This window comes from Lissotriton helveticus, chromosome 4_1 (assembly GCF_964261635.1).
Source record: "Lissotriton helveticus chromosome 4_1, aLisHel1.1, whole genome shotgun sequence".
Lineage (NCBI taxonomy): Eukaryota > Metazoa > Chordata > Amphibia > Caudata > Salamandridae > Lissotriton > Lissotriton helveticus.
In genome coordinates this window covers 656,446,863-656,463,212 of record NC_136063.1, presented here as the reverse complement: position 1 = coordinate 656,463,212, position 16,350 = coordinate 656,446,863, and the positions used below count along the sequence as shown (strand labels likewise).

At 45.3% G+C, this 16,350-nt stretch overlaps 1 protein-coding gene across 1 annotated transcript in view; it reads left to right on the top strand.

The window, feature by feature from the left end:
* Positions 1–16,350, top strand: part of RP1 (RP1 axonemal microtubule associated) — a 1,491,030-nt gene that overhangs the window by 1,373,178 nt on the left and 101,502 nt on the right. The window contains exon 36 of the mRNA XM_078686181.1: positions 14,918–15,072. Within this exon, the coding sequence (XP_078542307.1) occupies positions 14,918–15,072 (155 nt within the window). The remainder of the gene's footprint in view (positions 1–14,917; positions 15,073–16,350) is intronic.

Genomic DNA, 16,350 nt, shown 5'->3' with positions numbered 1-16,350 from the left:
CGAAAATCACATTTCTTCAATTAGTCGGCGAGGTGAATGCACTTATCAGCTGTAGCAGGTGATCCAAGGTGGTCGAGGTCCACCCTGATCGGACGTGAGTGGCATAGACTCAGATGCTGGAGCAGCGCTTGCTGCAAAGCTGCCTCATGCATGGTTTCAGGATTCAAAAAGTGTTGCAGCAAGTGTTTGAAATGTGACGTGTTCCAGGTGATTGATTGTCTGGGACGATGTGCTGTTATCATATGTCCTTTGCATGCCACAACCTGTTGAGGATGAGCAGCCAAAGGAGTGCCCTTTTTCCATCTTAGTTTCTCTTTAACCAGTCTCCTTTGTCAAAAACTGTCTCCTGGGCAATGCAACGCTGATCGGCATATGCTTTCTTTTATCTTTTCTGAGCCACGTCTGTGTCTCAACTTGGTCATTATTCACGAATCGATCTGAGGTCCATTCAGGTAGTTTTGTTCTGATGGCTTTCCCAAGTAGCAAAGTGTCTGGACTCTCACCAGTTGTCGAGTGAAGAGTCGATCGATAGGCCCGGCAAGCCTGGCACATGGTTTAGTTTAACCTTGGGCGTAGTATGCGTAGTGGGGCTACGCAAAGCTACGTGAAGTGGGCATGAGGCTACGCCCGCTCACGCGCTTCGCGTAGCCCGACTACGCACCACCCGCCTCCCTCCCGCCCTCTTCTACATTTATAATTTTAAGAAACGAGTACAATAAAAGTACATAAAAGCACTTACCTGGTCCGCGGCGTCCCGGGGCTCCCTCTTCTATTTTGCGCCGACTTCTCCCATCGAAATGCGCATGCGCGGCTGCCTGCGCATGGGCATTTCAGCCGTGCATGCGCATTTCGATGGGAGAAGTCGGCGCAAAATAGAAGAGGGAGCCCCGGGGCGCCGCAGACCAGGTAAGTGCTTTTATGTACTTTTATTACACTCGTTACTTAAAATTATGTATGTAGAAGAGGGCGGGAGGGAGGCGGGTGGCGGGCAACTTCGCTCCATCCATGGAGCGTGTGTAGTGTTGCCTACTACGCCTACTTTGCAAAATGCAAAGTAGGCAACACTATGTACACTCCATGGGTGGAGCGTAGTCTTGCGCCCAGGGTTAGTTTAGTTAAGCTCAGTTCCTTTCAGGGACGCTTGCTGGATTATTCTCTTGAGGGTGCCCATGAATCATTCAACTACACCATTGGCTTGGGACCAGAGAGGTGTACTCCCTTGATGTTTGACATTGAGGCTGTCAAGAAACTCTTTGAACTGTTTGCTGTTGAAGAGTGGGCCATTGTCAGATTTGAGATTTGGGGACTGACCCACGTAACAAAGATGTCATCAAGTTGTTCTATGACCTTGTCATGGGTTGACGAAAACAGGTCTTCTACCGAAGGAAAATGTAAATATTCATCAATGACTACCATGAGATGTGGCAAACGCTGAGCACACTTTCTGCGCTGAGAGCGCGTAGGTAAGTAATCCAAAAGTAACGTGGGTTGAGAATATACTTTTATTCGTATATTACACCTTCCTTAAATCATTTAAAGGGTAGTTGCATTGTCTGTCATATTTCTTCATATGATAGTAATTAATCCAGGTAAAGTATACACTCTTTACAAAATGTTTGGCGAAATGCTAATACTCCATAGCTTGAAAAGCGTGAAATAATCCCCTCAAATGTATCCGCCTTATTACTAGTTAGATTAGCAATGTCTACATATGACATGATGTTCTATGAGTGCAAAGCGGCGAGGACCAGCGGAAATCTAGCAATGACAGCGATAGTCGCTGCACTCCGTGGTTATTCAGTAATCCAAAGAAAATTTGTAATAAGAGTAAAGTTCTTATAGGTGCTCAGAGTGTTCACCTCCTAGTCCATGAGGTGCTGAATGTCTAAGCCAGGGAAAGCCTTACTAAGAGCAAGGGCAAACGCTGAGCACACTTTCTGCGCTGAGAGTGTTCATTTCCTAAAGGTCCAAAAAAGTTAACTGCAACTCTCTCCCAGGCATAAATTGGATGGTCAGAAATTGTCACGGGGTTATCTGTCACCTTAGGAGACAAGCAATTTCAAATGTGGCACATTTTCAACTCCTTCTCAGCTCGCACATCTAGTCCAGGGAACCACACATGGTCTCGTAGGCCTTTTTTGGTGGCTACCATACCACAATGTCCTACCTAGGCCAGCTCGATGACCGTCTGTCTTTAATTTTTGGGTATGACATTTCTCAAGCCTCTCAATATGACGCCCTCTTGTGTAACTGCTAACTCGTCCCACACAGTTTATTACTTTTGGAATCCAACATCATTGGCAAGAGGCCGGGTACTTCTCCTCCATGATTGCGTAGTAAGTTCTTTCATGATGAACATGTCTTTATCAGCAGTGATAGCAGCAATGATTTGTTCCACTGATAGAGCCACTGGTGTGCTAGATCTCTCGATAAAATTGAGCTATACTTCAGCTATCTTAGATTTTTAACTGTGACGTAATAGCAGCACTCGTGAAAAGTAATCTGCTGGGTTTTGATCTATCCCAGTTTGTGCACAAACTCATAATCTCAACTATCCACCTCTCGATGCAAGGAGGAATCTAAGTCTTCGGAGTCCTAAAGATTACGGGTAATGCCTGGTGATCTGTGATGACAGTGCATCATTTTCCATAGAGGAATACCTGAAAATGTTTTAGGTCCACATCACAGGCAGACTCACCCTTTTGAGGCTATGAGAAGGCACGTCCTGTCTCAAACAGGCTCCTACTGGCATAGGCCACAATGTGTCTCTGAGCATTCGGATGGCAATTGTGTTCAGCAAGGATTGCACCTAGCCCCACTGGGCTTGCCTCAACCATTGTTTCAGTATGTAACTTGGGGTTGAAGTAGGCCATTTCACTTGCATTCTCAATTGCATTTTTAGTGTCTTTGAGACTCCTGCCTTGCATTCTGAAGACCAATGAAATGGCACATTTTGTTTTGTTAGGTCTTTTAATGGGGCACTCACTGTAGCAAGTTTGCAAATGTATGTGAGTAATAACTGGCTAGAAAGGATCACTGCATGGTAACATTTGGAGGTGTGGGGGCCAGTGAATGATAGTGCCTGCACCTTGTCTGGGTCTGGAATCATTCCCCCATCAGAGAATATGTGCCCAAAAGTTTTGAGTTTGGTTTTGTGGGACTCACACTTTGCAGCATTCAGAGTGAGACCGACATCAAAATGTAATTGGCATAATTGGTTATGGGATTTCTCATGTTCCTCTTGTGTTCTCCCCAAAAAAATAACCGTAATTGAAAGCTTGTGGAACAGTCTGGATGACTCGGCGAATGACATCCTAAAAAGCTCTGCAGCTCCTAAACTCTCTAGACTCAAGTCTAAACATAAGCTCTCACATAAGGTCTACTGCGAAGGGTGCTTTTTATAGCTTTAAACTCCTGAACAAAATCAAGCCCTTCCACCCTCCAAATGACCAAAAAAACACCACACAAGCACTTTTTCTGTCCAGACTAGATACGGAACTTTCACACCCACAGGAGTAGCGAAAGCACACTTAGCCCCCATGAGAGCCACCTTTACTGCAGCAGCAAGAATGGTCACCGGAACAAAGACACATGATCACATCTCACCTGCACTGAAAAATCTAAAGTGGCACCAATATGCTGCTGCTTCAAAACTGCCTGTCTCACATAGAAAGCCCTGCACACAGGTAAACCAGCTTACCTCGCAGCCAAACTCACAAAAGCAAGCCAAACAGCCAAATGAGAAAGCTAAGAAGTTCCAACACACTTCTTCACATCCTCCCCAAAAGTCATAAACAAAAAGCCCTTTCTCGCTCACGCCTCCAAAATCTGGAACTCTCTCACTGTACACATCAAAACTAATCTTTCTGTCATGACCTTTGAGACAACTAAAAGAATTTCTCCTAAACCGACACCTTTAGCCCTCCGCAAAATAACCAACACATTGCACCATGGAAAAACCACCTAGTTATATACACCTCTCTTGCAAGATCTACTCAATGAGGCTCATCTCAGCAATTCATAATTGTATTATTACTGAATGATAACAACTAGACTTTCAAAATTGTATTCCTACTGTACTGTGATTATTGATAACTGTTGTGAAATTGCTGTAAAGCCCTCTGAAACCCTCGGGTCTTGCCAGCACTATATAAAACTCTTAAGATAAAATAAATAAAATAAAAAACTCAGTCTGTTATATCTGAATGAACCAACATGAGTCAAAAACGTAGTAATGTGCTCGTAGTTCTCTTGCAACTCGAGTTGATGGTATCCTTTATTCAGGTCAATGACAGGAAAATACTTTGGCTCTGTTCAACAGCATAATCATGTCTGCTTATGTGCAGACCAGGGTGTCTTTCCCTCTCAATGACTTTATTTGCTTGGCACATATCAACGCAAATACACACTGCTCTGGTACTATCCGTTTTTGGTACTACTACTCTGGGCGAAAACCCATGGTGTGGGGCCTGTGGAGTACTCGATGATGCCATTTTTAGGTGTGTTTCTAACTCTCTACAGCTTCTTGTAGATGAAAAGCAGTTCTACAGTGTCGTTGAGCAACAGGAGAATGTCTTCCTTCATATGCAGCTGTACCTTCATTTTTTAAACTTGCCTAGGCCTTGGAACAACAACGGGAAACAGCTTGTGATCTCAGACTGACGCCTGAGGTTGTAGTTGAAAGATATCAACCCCATGTCAGCAGTCGTGGGAAGGTTGGGGAAGCAGGCCCTGATGAAGTCCCCTGTAGAACATGAATGGTGGCTCAACCTAATGTCTTTTTGTGTTGCATTGTCACTGTGGACAACCCTTAGCTTTGCAATGGCTCAGAAGTGGCCCAGGTATACACCCTTGTGTCTAACGGAGCAAGGCGAGGCACATAGGATAGGCTGTTAAACTTCTCCACTGGCATGATGTTAATTGATGCACCACAGTCTATGATGAAAGTTATTGGTTGATTGCTCACTTTCAATGTAAATTTAGGACTGTGTTTAAATGAATTGTGTCACTTTACTTGGTAAGCTGTCTGTTGTGTGACTGTTCTTACACCATCCTTTGACAGTCATCATCAGGGTACATGCATATTCTTCACTGGCACTTGATAGTGCCATTGAGGAGCCTTTATTTCATTAGCTTGACGATTATTGATTTTGCCTGGTTTCTACTTGTCGTACCTGATCTTGCTGTTTGGTTTATGGCCGTGGCGAGAATGTTTTTGGAAAGTTCTCTTGTCCATATTTTCTTTCCACCATTACACACTTGATTTTTCTCTAGCTTGGCACACAGTCATGAAGTGAATTCTTTTTCCACAATCTTTTCAGACCTGCCCAATGGTTGGGCATTCACCTTCATAGAGAAATGAAAATCCACACTGGAAACATAATTCTGATACCTTTCACGATGTTGAGTTACATGAATCTTGATTTGCTTATGCTTGATTTTCACAGTCAGCACTGATTCATTATCTGTAGTTCCTGATTCCATGTCAGTAGCTTGTCTGCCTGCTAGTTCTCCACTCTGGCAACCATCAGCATTTCCTCCAAGATGTGTGTTTCACTCAACATGCACCTTGTTAACAAATCTAAAGGCATCCATCAATGACTCTGAGGCACATGGCTTCTTTGTCAGTGTAATCACCTAAATTGCAATGTTTAATTCGTTTAGTGAGACCTTCAACAAACGTGTTCATTGTTTCACCAATCTGTTGACTTGCTTGACTGAAGATGTACCTTTCATAGTCGACATGCAGCACTGCGTTGAACTTCGCCTCCGTTTCTTTTACCTTTTGGTATGCTTTTGCATCAGTCTGTGATATTTTCTTTGCCACTTCTTTCACTCCATCACCAGCAAGGTTCTTCAAGTATTTGAGAATCTTCTTTTCATCTTCTTCTTCTAGTGCATCTATGAAGTCACTGAATGTTTCGATCCATTCAGCTCACCATGCATCATCTGCTTCTTAAAAGAGTCAAACAGCGATGGTGGCTTCAGGAACATGGCTGCATTGTATTAGGTGTTCCTTTTCTACCATTGAGAGCACATGCTGTTCAGACAGCTTTTGCTGTACCCTGCCACCTGTACTTGGTTCACCATGACTGATCTGAGGTCGTAAAATGCTTCACTTGTCTCTGACAGTGAGTAAACTCTCTGTTTCTCGTACATGGCTGTTGCTGCTATTGTCTATCTGCTTTGTTTGAGTAATTTGCTCCGTTTTCATGGTGCAGCGCAGCGTTTTGAATGTGCTCACCTGCAGGATCATCACTTTCTTCTTTGACTGTGTATAGGCTGGACCAGGTCCTTGACTCCACGCGTACCAGTCGCAGGCTGCTTTGCATCGATTTGAGGCACAAGTAGCATGCACAAGCAGTTTGCCGTATCATTGCAAACTGTCAGGGAGAGGAGCCTTGTTTTCTTTGGGGCACATTTCAAATCCTCGTTGCCAGATGTAGCGTCTTTTCAGTCCGGGAGCATTCAAATAAAGATCACCACACAGGAGTTGCAGTGAAATACTTTTTTTATTCCTCAGCATACATTCATGCACTGCTCATTATCTTATGCTCAACACTAACCACACCCTGACGCCTCTCGCATATGACGTAGGTCCTTCTGAGAGTCCACCCAGAACCACAGGGGTTCCAGTGCGTATAACATTAATATGCTACATGAGGGACCATGGTATCAATAAAGGCCAGTGTACTACTTTTCAATGTAGGCAGCAGAGAATCTGCCAAAAATTTAGCAAACCACAAAAAAAGGGTTTAAAAGGTCAAACAACCAACCGCAAAAAAAGTGAATTTGATTTCCGGGCCACCAAAGCATTTTGATTGCAGCATCTAAAAGAACAGTTCCAAAGTCAAGATTTGAGTGGTCAATTAATGAAGGTACTAGGAACCAATCGCAAGTGACAAATGGAGTACTGTACACAGTTCAACGGGACGCCAGTTGCTGCTTCAACTGGTCTCTGTGGTCAATGTTGTAAACAGGGCGATTAAAGCTGTTGGAGAGGGGCTTGCTACTACAGTAGATCCCTTGGAATAGTAGATTTTATAGACTTCTTTTTGTAAACTGGTGGAGCCTATGGCTATGGAAATTCTTTGAGAGTAGGGAACCCAGAAATCTGGAAGTTCCTCTGGGCCTACCCTACCGGGACCAGCTGTAGGAGAGGAATTCAGATTTAGGGTTAGGATCTACTCATGTTGCTTTTTCATGAGATCTCTGGAACTGAATGCAAACCAATAATAATTGTTCAAATAGTAATGTAGTCAGAGTAACCACCCAAGAGCATGAAGTATTATCATGTCAGGCCCTGCTCAAGGGAGCGCAGGGTGTCCAGCATGACATCTTACTGTGACAGTGCCCAGCTTAAAGAGGCTTATGAAGCCATGCACCTCATATTTGAGTGGTGCAACCTCTCTGACATGCCTTCAGGCCCTGTGGAGGAGACCCCTTCTGATTCTGTGGCAGCGGCTCTGGCCCCAGCTCCTGTGGGCCCCATTGAATCCATTCCTCGATCCTGACTGGTGACAGTCGCACCATCTAGACTTTCCCTCACGCCGATCCCAGTGCCAATACCCCTGGCGTCACTGGCACCACTGTACCCATAGTGATCCTCAACTCTGCTACAGAGCCGGAGTGGCGCTGCCTGACACCTCATCAACACCAGAAGGAATTTTGCTTCATAGATCGGAGCCTGAGTCCTATTCACATGGGTGAAGACTTGAGGAACAATGGAAATGGTCTCTGGACCCTGAAGATTACCAGCCACATGAACAACTGCCTTTCATTAACCGCTGAATGGATGTCGGCCCATTGTCTGAAACTAAATGCTGACAAATCAGAGATACTGCTCTTTGGTAACACACTTTCAATCTGGGACTCAACAATTAATGAAGGTACTAGGAACCAATCGCAAGTGACGAATGGAGTACTGTACACAGTTCAACGGGACGCCAGTTGCTGCTTCAACTGGTCTCTGTGGTCAATGTTGTAAACAGGGCGATTAAAGCTGTTGGAGAGGGGCTTGCTACTACAGTAGATCCCTTGGAATAGTAGATTTTATAGACTTCTTTTTGTAAACTGGTGGAGCCTATGGCTATGGAAATTCTTTGAGAGTAGGGAACCCAGAAATCTGGAAGTTCCTCTGGGCCTACCCTACCGGGACCAGCTGTAGGAGAGGAATTCAGATTTAGGGTTAGGATCTACTCATGTTGCTTTTTCATGAGATCTCTGGAACTGAATGCAAACCAATAATAATTGTTCAAATAGTAATGTAGTCAGAGTAACCACCCCAGGGCATGAAGTATCATAATGTCAGGCCCTGCTCAAGGGGGCGCAGGGTGTCCAGCATGACATCTTACTGTGAAAGTGCCCAGCTTAAAGAGGCTTATGAAGCCATGCACCTCATATTTGAGTGGTGCAACCTCTCTGACATGCCTTCAGGCCCTGTGGAGGAGACCCCTTCTGATTCTGTGGCAGCGGCTCTGGCCCCAGCTCCTGTGGGCCCCATTGAATCCATTCCTCGATCCTGACTGGTGACAGTCGCACCATCTAGACTTTCCCTCACGCCGATCCCAGTGCCAATACCCCTGGCGTCACTGGCACCACTGTACCCATAGTGATCCTCAACTCTGCTACAGAGCCGGAGTGGCGCTGCCTGACACCTCATCAACACCAGAAGGAATTTTGCTTCATAGATCGTAGCCTGAGTCCTATTCACATGGGTGAAGACTTGAGGAACAATGGAAATGGTCTCTGGACCCTGAAGATTACCAGCCACATGAACAACTGCCTTTCAGAAACCGCTGAATGGATGTCGGCCCATTGTCTGAAACTAAATGCTGACAAATCAGAGATACTGCTCTTTGGTAACACACTTTCAATCTGGGACTCAACATGGGGCTCCAGTCAGTGGGCACTGCTCTTGTGCCTAAACGCATTGTAAAAAATCTGGGATCCCGGGTAGATAATTTGCTAAACATGCAAATCAGGTCCTAGCTCTGTGTGGCAAATATTTTGTCATACTAAAACTACTCAGGATCCCTCTGAATTGGAGGAAAACTATTACACAAGCCCTGCTGACCAGCAATCTGGACTATGGGAATGCGCTTTACGTTGGCATGGCCGGCTACCTTTTTTCCTGTCTCCAGAATGCTGCAGCCAAACTGGTTTGCAACAAGACCAAGTATAGCTCAGCTTTGGCCTGCTTGAAAGAACTTAATTTACTGCCGATGAGACAGAGAGCCAAGTTTAAAATACTATGCTGTGCACATAGAGTGTTACATAAACTCAGCCCTAAAATTCTAAAGGATAAATTGGATTTTTATGTCCCCGCGCATGACCTTAGGTCGGGCAACCACACACTAGCCAAAACCATACGCGTAAAAAAATTTAGAGCTGGTGGTCGCTGCTTTTCTTTTTTCGCAGACACCCACTGGATCAAATTCCTGCTAGAGCTCGACTCACTGAGGATCATGTGAGATTCAGAAATCATCTGAAGATGTGGTTTTTCTCAGGACTCAAGTTTTGATGTCCATGAATTACTGCTCTAGACCAGATGCTTTATGTCATTTGTCACAATCCCCCAACTGGTTTCTGCTTATCCTAGAGCTGTGATGTCCCTTGGGATGAATGTCACACTCTACAACTACAAATACATGAAGAGAACCCTAATATTAACTTGTGAGAGGAACTGGGTGAAGCCGCTGGACTGGATACTTCTCCAGATACTGGTATGCTTTCTCCCCTTACCGTGGCTACAGAAGAGGGAGTTTCCTACGCAATGGTGGCGTGGAGGGCAGCTGAGGTCCTTAACTTTAATTTGCCCTCAGAGGCAGTTAAGATTAACAAGGTCCAAACCCAACACAGGGACTAGTGAATAGAACGATCACCCACTGCCACTGCGCTGCCCCAGGGGGCCCAACTGTCCTCACCCAACACCCTACCCCAGAGAGCTTGGTGGTCTAAAACTCGACCTCCCAAGGCACTTTCCTAACCTCTTTCCCAGACAGGGAATACAAGAGTCTGGACTCTTCCTCCAGTATAGCATTGTAGTCTGTTTACACCACATGCCTCTTGGGCCATTACTCCCACACTGTGTGGGACATGGTTGTACAAGTGCTGTCACAGGTTCCGAGAGATGCAGCAAAGTTCACAATCTGCTGTGAACTCAACACAACTGACTCAGTGGGCAGAGCGGTTTCATCAGCGGTAGCCCTGAGGCACCCTGCCTGTTTGAGAACAACTGGCGTTTCGGCAGGTGTCCAAGCTTCCCTAATGGACATGCCCTTCAATGGCACCCATCTCTTTGGAGACAAGGCAAATTCTGCACTGGGGTGCTTCAAGGACTCATTGACTACAGCCAAATCCTTTTGCCTCTCTGCAGTCCTGTGTCACTGCCATTTTGCATTTCACTCCTTTCGTGGCGATGGATGGGGCTTCCAACACCGCCATTTTCGTCCCAGTCACCAAGCCACGCATTTTCCTAAGCCTCTGCCTGGCTGAGGATGTAGCACCCACAGACCTTGTGGGTCAGGTAGCCAACAATCTGGTCTGCCCACCACCTGGCTGGTAGCTCCAGATTGCAATCCTTCCTAATCTGCCCCTTTACTACCATGGGCATCCAATTGCCTACAAGATCTGCCATCACCTACCCCACTGGCAGTCCATAACATCGGACTGGTGGGTTTGCCAGATTGTCCGAAGAGGCTACTCCCTCCTCTTCTAGACTACCCCTTTTTCCATGGCACCATCTCACAACCGGCTGACTGAGGATCATCTAACCTTCCTCGACGCCAAAGTCATGGTTCACTTGGCCAAGGGAGCCATGGAGAGGATTACGGGCCCAGAAGTAGGCTGTGGTTGTTATTTATGCTATTTTCTGGTTTCCAAATTGGATCAAAAGCCTTCATCCTCTTCTAGATCTATGGATCCTCAACTTCTTCCTCAAAAGAAGAAATTGAAAATGCTTACTTTGGCTCAGGTCTTGTCTGCCCTGGACCCAGGAGACTGGATGGTAGCGTTGGACTTACGGGACACCTAATGTCACATTCCAGTCCTACGGCACTATCTGCGGTTTACGGTAGTCTACAAGCACTTCAGGTCACCATGCTCTCCTTTGGACTTACCAATTACTCCCGGGTGTTCGCCAAGGTGATGGGGGTAATTGCAGCTCATCTGTGGAAATCAAGGGTGTCAGTCTTCCCCTATCTCAACGACTGGCTGTTGAGGGTGGGCTTGCCGCAGGCTGTTTTTTCCCACCCCCAGACTATGGTGAACCTCTGCACTCGCTTGGGCTCACAATCAACGTGCCAAAGTTACACCTCACTCGCACAGTGCAGTTTCAGGTGTATCCTCCCAAGCAGCGAGTCCAGGATATTCAGGCTAAGATACTGATGACAAATGGCATCTCCACGTGGAGGTGGGGCAAGGTTTTTTTAGCAGTGGGTAGAGGCTTGGTTAGATCTATTCGCTTCTGTCGAGAATGTGAAATGTGTTTTGCGTGCTGCAGTTTTCAAGACAGGTCTCGGTCAGAGACACTTTTTCTCTTGAGTGGAGCTCAGGCCTCCTGTACTCCTTTCTGCCCATACCACTCCTGCACAGAATTCTCAAGAAAATCAGGAACGACTGTGCCCAAGTCATCCTTGTGGCTCCAGACTGGTCACGGAGAGTGTGGTATCCAGGACTACTGAGCATGGCAATCGATCATCCAATCAGGCTTCCCCTTTGGGAGGATTTTCTGCTGCAGCAGCAGGGGAGGGTCCTCCACCCGCACCTGTCCACTCTCCGCTTTATTGCATGGAGATTGAGCGGTTGCAGTTGACAGTTTTCGACATTTCTTCCAAAGTCTGTAATGTCATTTTGGCGTCCCTCCACCAAGATGGTATATGCCCGGCATTGGAAGAAATTTGTGACATTGTGTGCCGAAAAATTCATTGATCCTCTTTCTGTTCACTTTTTTGAAGTCTTGCTCTTTATTCTTTCCCTTGCCCAGCAGGGCTCTGCTCTGGGCACTCTTAAGGGATATCTGTCTGCCTTTGTGCGGCTGCCTGACCAACCCTCCTTGTTTAAGGTCCCTATTGTATATAGGTCTTGAAAGGTCTAGTTCACCTCTTTTCTCCTTCACCATTCATTATGCCTCAGTGGGGTCTTAATTTGGTTCTAAAAATGTTTATGTTTGCTCCTATCGAGCTTCTCCACAATTGTCCTCTCAGGCGCCTCACACTCAAAACAGCCTCCCTTGTGGCAATTAGACCTGCCCATAGAGTGAATGAGATGCAGGCCTTGACATCCACCCTAAGTGGCCAAGGGAAAACCCAGACGTGGGTCCCTTTCTCGCTGTGTCACTGGATTCAAGCTAGTCTGGCTGATGAGGGGTGATACCCCGAAACCAGTCCCAGAATGCTTGTTTCCGGTCCAGGGAGGACCGGGCCTGGCAATTTGGGCTGGACTGTTCCCATGTGGAGAAGGGTCAAGACTGATTTGCATATGGCTGGGTATAAACTGGGGGGCGAAGTGAGCTAAAGAATTATGAGGGATTCAACCCAGGTCTGTGACTGGGGGAGAGTGTCTGAAAAGTTTCAGAGATCCATCCATCATCTCCTTGTGTTTGCTTTTTTCGCTCTAAATTAGGAGGGTATACAAAGACATGGGTCCCTTGCTCACTTTGCCACTGGATTCATGCTAGCCTGACTGATGAGGAGTGTTACCCCAAAATCGGTCCCAGGATGTTTGTTTCCTGTCCAGGAAAGACCTGGCTTAGCAGCTCGGGCTGGACTGTTCCCCTTATGAACCGGGTCAAGGCTGATTTGCATATGGCTGGGTCTGAACTGGGGTGGTGATGTGAGCTAAAGAACGATGATGGATTCAACCCAGATTTGTGACTGGAGGTGAGTGTCTGAAAAGTTTCAGTGCTCCCTCCATCATTTCCTTGTGTTTGCTTTGTTTGACCTACGTTGGCAGGGTATGGCCATACTTGGGTCCCTTGCTCCCTTTGTCACTGGATTCAAGGTAGCCTGGCTGATTAGGGGTGTTACTCCAAAACTGGTCCCAGGATGCTGGTTGCTGGTCCAGAGAAGACCTGGCTTGGCAGTTCCGGCTGTACTGTTTCCATAAGGAACAGGGTCAAGACTGATTTGCATATGGGTAGGTCTGAACTGCCGTGGCGAAGTGAGGTAAAACAATGACGGGTTCAACCCAGATCTGTGACTTGGAGTGAGTGTCTGAAAAGTTTCATCACTCCGTCCATTATCTCCTTGTGTTTCCTTTGTTCGCCCTAAGTTGGCAGGGTATGCCCAGACATGGGTCCCTTGCTCACTGTGCCACTGGATTCAAGTAGCCTGGCTGATGAGGGGTGTTACACTGAAACCAGTCTCAGGATGCTTGTTTCTGGTCCACAGAAGACCTGGCTTGGCAGTTCAGGCTGGACAGTTCCTATAAGTAACAGGGTCAAGACTGATTTGCGTATGGTTGGGTCTGAACTGGGGTGGCGAAGTGAGCTAAAGAACGATGATGGATTCAACTTAGATCTGTGACTGGGGGTGAGTGTCTGAAAAGTTTCAGTGCTCCATCCATCATCTCCTTGTGTTTGCTTTGTTCACCCTAAGTTGGCAGAGTTTGCCCGAACCTGGGTCCTTTGCTCACTTTGCCACTAGATTCAAGCTAGCCTGGCTGGTGAGGGGTGAAACACCAAAACTGGTCCTAAGATGCTTGTTTCCAGTCCAGGAGAGACCTGGATTGGCATTTCAGGCTGGATTGTTCCCATAAGGAACATGGTTAAGACTGATTTGCATATGGCTGGATCTGAACTGGGGTGGCGAAGTGACTGGGGGCGAGTTTCTGAAAAGTTTCAGCATTCCGTCTATCATCTCCTTCTGTATACATTGGCAAAGAAGCAACCTCCTGAAGGTTTACGAGCTCATTTCACCTAAGCAAATGCTCTGAACACTGAGCTAGCATGCAGACTTCTGGTCCTGGTCATGTGCCAGATAGCAACGTGGGCCTCCTTGCACATGTTACCAAACATTACTGTCTGGACAGCCAGTTCTGTTGGAATGAGAATTTTGGCTGTTCAGTCCTGCAGGGCTTCCTTGTTTGGTCAGCAGACCCACCACCAGAGATGGTATTGCTTGGGTATGGCAAAGAATCTGTGGCACGAAGTCTCTATCCGATAAACAAGTTTCTTCGGTAATACCTTATCTGGTATAGCCTATATCTAGCACCCTGCAACCCACCCTTCCTCTCTGCTCTGGGGACAGATTTCTAGGGTCAGGGCTGGTCCCTTTCAGAGCCCTAGTTAATCCCCACCACTTGAAAGTGTTCTTCATGGTTCTGCGCTTCTGGCGTGGAAAATCATAAAAAGTAACTGACGACAGCGCACCCAGGTGGTGCCTATATAGCTACCTCGGACCCAGCTTTCGGTACGGACGTCGCTGATGACACATACAGCGTCCAGGGGTACTTCTCATCAAAAACTTCCTGATTCAGTCTGATGCCTGGGAAAATTCAATGGTAAGGAATCTGTGGCTAGATACAGTCTGAACCAGATCCGGTGTTACCGAAGGTAAGTAACTTGTTCTTTAGGGTGGATTTGCATTTTCTAAAAATCCGCATCTTAACTAATTTTTTTAGACCTATTTCCCTAAATTGCTTATCCAAGATATATATGCGTGCAAGTGACTATGAAGGCAGGTAGAGATCTGACTAAAATCAACCCGTTATGTTTGAAATGTCTTCACAGCTGTTGTTGCTTCAGGCGGATTTTCTGTTGGTGTATGGGTGGCACAGCTGTGCCATGAAGTTGGTTAGCAGGTTCTAATTTTTAACTGTTCTCTGTACTGTTATTCAACTCATATTTCAAATGTTCAATACACTTATTATATCATTTAACTGAATGGTTTCACTCACTGTTCTCTTCAATTTACAGTTAATGAGTATCATGTCTCCGTATATACTGGAGATCAGTGGGGAGCAGAAACCGTCGCAAATGTTTACCTCACCATCTACGGCAAGAGAGGTGATACAGGGGCTCGAAAACTCGAACAGTCTCTAACGAGTGGGAAACCATTCCAACGGAATAAGGTAAACCGCATCTGTGTTTTCTGAAGGTGTATACATGTGTACATATGTGCACTGTATTCTGAAACTTGTTTAACTGCTCTGTTAGACCCACCAGATGTTGTCCAAGAAAACGAAGAAATATATATACCTTTCATAAACTTTTTGCAGAATCTCTTCAAAGGTTTTTGAATAAATTCGATCAGAATTTTAATGTTGTATTCATATGATCTGGTTGTGTGAAGTGTTCATTGGAAGTAGCCCTAAACCAAATACCAACTTCATACCCACAGCTTCCATCATCGAATCAAAACTGGCAGCATTTTTACCATATCTGAACCCTACATTATTAGGTTTAAAACTGTATTTATGTGATGTACACCTAAGGTTTATCATTCAAAATCATTGCATTCATATGGACTGGTTATCACTGATCACAGCATATACTCCGATATACCTAATCACTGATAAACCCGAACTCATAAATTAGCATTTACCCTCCTTCCAGTTGATGTATCCATCAGGGATGTATGACGTTACGACGCATACTTTTACAACGCCTACCTTTACAACACAATTTTTACAACGCAGTTTCCTTTACAACAAATGTCTTTACAACGCATGATATTACATCGCAGATGCCTTTACAATGCATGTCATTACAACGTAAGTATAGGTAAGTATATAATATTATTAAAAAATGTAATTAATTAAAATTAATTTAATTTAATTTAATTTAATTTTTATTTTACTTTAATTTTCTTATTTTTTAAAACATATATATACTTTTTTTTTTAAAATGTAGGTGTTTTAAAATAATATTCTAACTCCATAGGGGAGTAATAGTAGGGTAAGTGCTGGATAGTGTAGGGGTAAAAATTACTATTCTAACTCCAGGTGGGTTGTAGTAGTAGGGTAAGTGCTGGATAGTGTAGGGGTAACAATTACTATTCTAACTCCAGGGGGGTGTAATAGTAGAGTAAGTGCTGGATAGTGTAGGGGTAAAAATTACTATTCTAACTTCAGGGGGGTGTAATAGTAGGGTAAGTGCTGGATAGTGTAGGGGTAAAAATTACTATTCTAACTCCAGGGGGTGTAATAGTAGGGTAAGTGCTGGATAGTGTAGGGGTAAAAATTACTATTCTAACTCCAGGGGAGTGTAATAGTAGGGTAAGTGCTGGATAGTGTAGGGGTAAAAATTACTATTCTAACTCCAGGGGGGTGAAATAGTAGGGTAAGTGATGGATAGTGTAGGGGTAAAAAGTACTATTCTAACTCCAGGGGGGTGTAATTGTAGGGTAA